Consider the following 7,625-nt stretch of genomic DNA (forward strand, 5'->3'; position numbering starts at 1 on the left):
GCAAATTTCGTCCTATTGTATTGAACAGAGCTCGGAGAATTAAATAAAATATTGTATTGGATTTAGAAAAAAATTAATCCGTTATTCCGTATCGATAAAAACAATAATAAGTACTGCAATTATTGTCAGGAATTGGTAGGGTCAGAGCGGTGCAGTGGTTTGGGATGACCCTACCAATCCACTGCACAGGGTTCAAGTCCCACACCTGTAAGAGAAGCTGGTGGCTACCACCGGGACTTTTGTCCGGGCTTAGGGTACTCTAGCAAACAAAAAATGCGCCGGCGACGGCAGGCAGTCCACCAGCGGATATGAGTTTTGTATCTGAAAGTTTTATACCTGCTATATTTAATGATAAGACATATTATCACTAATAAGAGGTTATCCTTCTTGAGTGACTTTCATCTACTCTGCGTCTTCATCGGCCGACTCATGGAACCCCAACAGAGAAGTGAAGTCCCAGAGCTCACGGTTAGCGCGTAAGAACACCAACATCTCGAAGTTAGCTGGCAACAGGCTGGAGCGTAGAGGGTTGAGCACCAACTTGCACTGCGAGAAGAGGTGCTCACAGCGATTGCTGGTTGGAGGAACCTTTTGTAGCACGTCAATGTACTTGGTTGCAGCGGTTCGGCGAGGTCTCTTCGCTTGACGAAGCGTTTCCGTCGCGAAATCTGTTTTCTTCTTCTTGTTCGGTGCTGCTGGTTCGCGATCAGCAGGGCCAGCAAAACGAGCCACAGCTTCTTCTTCATCGGCGCTTAACGGTCGATCCGACAGCAGCTTGACAACCGCATTCTCAAAGGCCGGCGAATGGACGATTCGAGCCGATGCACTAAGGTGGTGTGCCGTCCCTGGGTACTTGGAAATGACAGCGTCGAAAAGGAGTCGCACATCGACAAGGTTACCTTCTTCGGCCTGTAGCTTGACACAGACGCTGTCTAGCGCCTCAAGCTTAGTAACAAGCTGGACAATCTGCCGATGGGTGCTTGGTCGGGGTAGGAGGTCCTCCACAGCTGTCACCATTTTGATAGCGTCCCGGATCTCCACATAGCGAGCCAGCATCTAGTAAGTGGATGACCAGCGCGTAGCGTTTGCCTTCAGCGGCTTGTACTTCGTAAACCGAGCCAGGTCCGCTGCATTGTTGGCGTGCCGCAGCTGAATACACAGCGTTTGAATTTGGTCGATCAGCGGCTTGTAGTCTTCAAGGTACCGGCCGACAGCGAGGTTGAAGCGATGACTTGCGCATCCTACGAGCGGTACTCCCATGCGCGTAGCGACGGCTTGGTTTGTAGGGCAGTTGTCAGCAACCATGAACAGGACCATACTGCGATCCTTCTTGTAGACATCCAGCACCGCATCAATCATGTCGATGTGAGCATCAGCGGCCTGGCCGTGCTCGGCAGAAGACAGCCCGAGCAAAACTTCGTGTAGCGCCCCGTCCTTCGTGAAGACACCGTAGATAGCGATGAAATGGTAGGTCCCTGAAGTCCAGCCGTCAAACATGAGGCCAAACTAATTGCCCATGTCTGCCGCAATACGCGTTCCCACCTTGCCCGCCACGTGACGCATGTACTTGACCAACGTCTTCGAAGACACTGGCTTGATTGCAGCCAGCGCACGCGTCATGGCGTCGTCCACCTCACTCAGGGGCATGTTCCGGACGAGAACCCACTCCATCCACTTGAAGATCTCCATAGTGCGCGGGTCAATGAAACCGTGTGCTTCGAGGGACTGGCCGAACGATCGCTGGCTCTCGTCGCAAGTCTTCTTGTAGCCGGGGTGGCTCGTTGCGAGGTGGTTGATGAGATTTGTGTAGCCAGTCCCCGGCGTCTGCTTGCGAGCCTTGCCGCACTGCTTGCAGGAAAACTGCCCGTTGCCGCAGTCCGTGAAGAAAAAGCTGGAGATGGCGCGAGAAGTTGACATGGCACTGGCGAAATGAGAAATGAGAGGCACGAAAGCTCAGCCTGATGCCTCCGGCAAACTCACACAAACCATTCGTTTTGATTGCATGCTTGACAACCACTACTTTACTCTCTGTTGCTTTTTACGTTGGGTAAAAATTCAATATAATTATTACGGGCACAATTGCATATTTTACGGAAAGATCAATTTGCCAATAATCCATTATTCCGTCAATACAATTGCACAGTTATTATATTATAATAATTTTTTCCGAGCCCTGGTATTGAGCCATGCGTTTATTTTCTTCATCTACAAATGTGTAGAATCTCAATTCGCTTTGTCAATTGATCTACAGTACATGTAGACATACTTTTACTCAGCTGCAAGCAGCCTGCATCTTCGATTATCGTTTTCTATTCTACACTTCTTACTAAGAATTTCTACAAAAACACTTACACTTGAAAAAAATTAAAACCAGCATCAAATTTAACCATAGTTGTGTTTTCGTGGGTGTCTGTACTGTACATGTAGAGCTCGGCATCGTATCGTACAGGTATTACTTTAATGAATACATTAGGAACAAAGGATTTATTTGTGACCGTATTCCAAAAATTGATCCTCCCTACCATTGGGATGAGTTTGAGCTTTTTCGGCGGTTGTGATACCGGTCAGAGCACATTTGTGGAAATTGATAATTTGAGACGGTGTATGCTACGATACCCGGACAAGACATACTCGCACACCAAATGACGCAAGTTGATGGGGAAATCTCTATTGTCGTCAACAAGACATAAATATCGTGAGCCGATAGCTTACGCCTTAGTCGGAATTCTCCTTGTAGCTTCGAATTGTTCATTTCAAACCGATCCACCTCACTCCACATTATTACCAGGTATTCATAATTCGTGTAGTAGGTAGTAAAAAGTGGTAATTTACCACCACCATATAGGGGTTAGCAATCACATCGAAACGATGAGCGCATGGACGTCTTCTCCTTGCAGTTTCGAGGCACCGCAAACATGTACTGAGACAAGTTATACCGCAATAGCTCGAAGTCGATTTCGATGTCGTCGATATCCATGTTGCTGTCTTCATCAGCAAGGATAAACGGGGACACCTTGTCCACTATCTCTTGGGGCTCTTCACCAGCAAGGAGGCGGCGAAACCCAGGGCCGTAGAGCTCATGACGAGCACGCGCAAGCTCCGCGTCAGCGCCCAGAGCAACAGAGAAAGCTGCAACGGATTGACGGTGGCACTCCGTGGACACCTTCTTCGTACCGACGGTAAAGCAGCGACACATGGTCAATGTGAGAATGGGGCCAGAGTGCAAAGTAGTTCACCTGATTGATGTTCATCAGGCCAGGATTCTAGGACGAGATGTCTCATATAACCTTTTTCAGTACGGGGGCTCTAATAGAAGAGGGCTTCTAAAAGATGTCAATGTCTCAAAAAAACGGGGGGTTCAAATGCAAGGAAAAACTGTTAGGGCGAGGTCGATGTATTAAAAAGCGATTAGCTAGCAGAGATAAAAAATACGAAGGGTCGATGTGACGGGGTCACACAGCACCTTGCGCTAGAGTAAGTTGGCTTCCGAGAGCTTACAAACTCTCAGTGAACGGCAGTTTACTGTCCCCTTTTATCGAAAAGGGACCTATTTAAGGTAGAATGTAAACTGTGTATATTTATAGGTAGATGAAGCTTGGGTTTTATATGTCAGACCATTCTTCTATAGAGGTTAGTGGATGAACGGGATAATACTACTTAAGTTTCTACCAGTAAAGGAATAACCCTGACAAACACCATTAACCCTTAGACAAACACCATTTACAAAAGAAAATCAAGGAAAGCTCCAGATTTCCTACAGAGCTATAGGTATACAAGAGCGAAGCGCTTTATAAATGCTTGCTACGGTGCAGGATATCCTAAGGCGCTCCGCCAAAAAATCTAAGAAGCGCACTATTAAAGGCCCATGGCTACTTGTAAGTCAGCGAAACTCAACACTACACGATTCTTTTGAATTGTGTCAGCGTACGATTTGTTGGTCTAGCTCGCATTCAAAAACGCCTACACTTGCTTTAGTATGGGCAATTGTCGCCTCATTCAGGGTGATCGATGTATCACTCTTATTAAGCCACCGCCTAGCAAAGCTGAGGCGTAATATGGCTTCGTGATATATAACAATACATCTCCGCTGTAACTACCTGAGCGAGGCATACCGTATTCTCTTGGTCCAGCTCACGACATTGCAATTCTATGAGGGTCTACAGGCTGTAGTACATCGAGACCTTTGGATCATTTTTTGAGTACATCAAAAAGCACTATTTCTAAATTTGGGTACCTCGAGCTCCCTAAGCTCGAGCTTTACAGAAACAATAATTGCTCGTCACAATAGTAATTATTATTGGGACAAAGTGTATTTTGTGTAAAATAGATGTGGCAGTTCTCAGCACTCGCTGCCTATCATCAAACCACCGTCCAGAACTCCCAGAGCTGCCAAGATGTTCATGCTCAAGAAGAAGAAACCGCAGGTGGACAGCACTAAGCAGATGAAGGCCATTGCCTGGGACCTGTCCAAGATCGCTCTCGTCTTCGTCGGCATACGCGCTGCATCAGTTTTCCTCAACCAGGACAACTAGGTAGCTCTCGATGAGAGTTTCGGGCTGGGACGCCTTGTCGCCTCCTCACTGAGCGCAGACAAAAGCAAGAAGCACCTACAACACAGACGATGACACTAAATAGATGCTTAGGACAACGCATACTTGTAATAAGACAATAGGCTTCCGGCTCGTAAGTTTAACCATGGGAGGAAACAAGTGGTTGTGGTTTGTTTGCATATATTCAATCGGCTCCAAGCAATCTTCTATGATCGGTCTACTCTTCCTGGTCCTCTTCCTCCTCCTCTTCATCGCCCATTTCCTCGTCCTCATCCACCTGTGTGAACGACTCTAACGCGACGTTGCATTTTTCAGCAAGCACATTGAGGGCTTCCAGCAGCAACTCCTCGGGCTTAATCATTCCTACAGATTCGACGCTAAAGATAAAGTGGTCGCTCTGACGCCCCAGACGAATCTTCTCGTTCCAGCTAGGCTCACGAATACAGTTCCGGCACATAGTGCAGGCGCGCTGGTCCTTCACCACAGCAGTAGGGACACCGCCAATATCTTCAATATCGAACAGGCCGATATGGCACTCCTCCACGAGGCGTTTTGCGTCAGTGCCCTCTACCTTCTCCATAAGCTCCACCTTGGGCATCAAACGGTATGATGCTGTCGCGACGGGAGAGAACTTAGCGTGGTCCTTACCCACGCCCTTGCGGCAGTGGGCTTCCAATGCGATGCTCTGACCAGGCCGCAGCTTTGCCATCAGAATGTCTTCGTGTACGGGGCGAATGGAGCCGAATCGCTCCTCCTGGTTTCCCTGTGGTACCCATTCTAGGTCACGCGAGTACACTGCAAAAAAGAACGCAAAGAAAATAGTGTTAGTGCGTTAATCGGTAGATCGCAACAGCAAAAACAAGCGTACCAGAAGAGTGAATGGCCTTGGTTGGGTCTTTCGGGTGTTCAGGGTCAAACTTGCATGTGACGTCGAGCTTGAAAACGATTGTGTTCTCGTCAGTGGCCTCCGCCTCTTCGTTGTCCGGGAAAGGCCTGAAACTCACGCGGGTCCACATTGAGCGGAATGAGGCCTAGTCGATGGGCTAGCACCTCATCCTGAATAATTGACGAGTTGTTCCAGATGTATACGTGCTCAATGGCCATAGGTGGGACCTTCAGCCAGCAAAATGCGGCGCAATGCGTTGGCGATGGCAGCGTCCACACCAATGAGGTCAAACACAATCTCGTCGTCCGTCAGGCTCTGAATTTTGACCTTCACCTGGCGCTTGGACTGCTCCACGAAGCTGTAGCTGCTCTCGCTCTCCACATCAGGCTTGGTTGGCAATTTAAAAGGTCAGATGCGATGACGAAGCATGACGGCACAGCGATAGCAAGACAGTTTCTTACCTGGTGCGGCGCATCTTGGCCCACGCGGACGACTTTGGACGCCTTGGCCATATTGGTCTCGCGGGCAACAGCTATTATTCAGCGATGGATTGGCGCGATGAACAGACACAAAGCCGAAGCGATGGCCAGCCATTCGAATCGTACTTAAATCGAAACATACGATAAGTGCAAACGATCCAATATTGCGGTGGTGCTGCCACAATCCGCTCTGAAAAAGATAACCATTTCAAATTATATTACAGCCTACCCAACAAAATACCCCCTCTATGCCGATCACTTTTTGGATTTCGAATCTCCCGCGCTTTCCCGACCAGACTGGCTCCCGCTCCCAGCTTTCATTTTAAAAGCTGGCACCTGGGGGAGATCACAGACAGTGAGCGCCAGGCCGTCTGGGAGTCCTTACTGCTTCGCAGCGTGGGAGGAGTGCTCAAACATGGAGAGATCGTTCGGGTTGCAGCGTACTTCCGTGTGGGCCGCCAAGTTGTCGAACGAATTTGGAGGCGTGGAATCAATTCGATGGGAGGTCGAGTAGCAGCCGTGGTCAAGTCAAGGAAGAGCGCATGTGGTAGGAAGAAGGTCAATCGAGCTGAGCTGTGCGAGAGAATCGCTGCAGTTCCTGTCAATGAGCGCGAAACCCAGCGTCTGCTTCAGCGCGCGTCCAACATGAGCTGCTACCTGGTTCAGCAGCTGATCAAGGAAGGCTACATACGGCGTGCGCTCAGACAGACCCGTCCACTACTTACACCCACGCACAAGTTGGTGCGCCTCCGGTTTTGTGTGGACCACGTTCGACCTAACGGAAGGGGGGATTACGTGTTTGATCCAATGTTTGACGTCGTGCATATTGACGAGAAGTGGTTCTACATTAAGAAGATTGGGCAGAGTATTTACTTACTGAATGGGAAAGATGAAGTACCGCTCGAGGATCCTCCTGTTCAGTTCGTGCAGAGCAAACGCTATATCATGAAGGTGATGTTTTTGTGTGCTGTTGCGCGACCCCGAGGAAACTGGGATGGCAGTCTCTGGCCTGTTGTAGAGCGCTACATCACTCAAAGGGCAAGTGTGAATCGCCCTGCTGGCGTGGAAGAACTGCGACCTGTCTCAATAACAAGGGATATTTCACGTCAGATGCTGGTGAACGACGTAATTCCTGCTATCAAAGCAAAGTGGCCGCAAGAGCAGAAGGGTGTTGCCATTCGCATCCAACAAGATAACGCTCGGCCCCACGTCCAAGAGGATGATGACTACGTTAACGCGGCAGGGTCCTCGGATTGGCTGGAACATCGCGCTGCGGAACCAGCCTGCACAAAGTCCTGATTTCAACTGCCTAGACCTGGGCTTTTTTGCCAGCATTCAATCGCTGCAGTCGCAGACAATACCACGAACACCCCAAGGCCTCATCAGGGAAGTGGAGAAAGCTTTTGGAGAAACTACAGCGGACACGCTTACCAAAACGTTCTTGACTCTGCAACACGTCATGGAGCAGGTTATGAACTGCAAAGGTGATAATCATTACCGTCTCGGACACTTGCACAAGGACAAGCAAGTACGAGCTGGCACTCTCCCTACGTCACTGCCTTGTGACGCTATCTCACTCGCCAATGCTAACGCGTACATGCTGCTTCTTGCAGCGAGCAGCCCCCCCACCGCCTACCGCTGGAGTTCCAGAAGCCCCAATGAGCGCACCCTTCAGAATGTGGCGATGTAGTTGCCGTCTTAGATCCGGAA

At 49.2% G+C, this 7,625-nt stretch overlaps 1 protein-coding gene across 1 annotated transcript; it reads right to left on the minus strand.

The window, feature by feature from the left end:
• Positions 1-4,767: 4,767 nt before the first annotated feature.
• Positions 4,768-5,948, minus strand: PITG_16658 (DNA-directed RNA polymerases I and III 40 kDa polypeptide; the record flags this gene model as incomplete). Its single annotated transcript, XM_002896843.1, has 5 exons — positions 4,768-5,345; positions 5,419-5,515; positions 5,565-5,642; positions 5,713-5,823; positions 5,898-5,948. 5 exons carry the CDS (start codon positions 5,946-5,948, stop codon positions 4,768-4,770), a joined length of 915 nt encoding a protein of 304 aa, XP_002896889.1.
• Between the last annotated feature and the right edge of the window lie 1,677 nt (positions 5,949-7,625).

Source organism: Phytophthora infestans, genomic scaffold (genome assembly GCF_000142945.1).
Source record: "Phytophthora infestans T30-4 supercont1.51 genomic scaffold, whole genome shotgun sequence".
NCBI classification, from domain to species: Eukaryota; Oomycota; class Peronosporomycetes; order Peronosporales; family Peronosporaceae; genus Phytophthora; species Phytophthora infestans.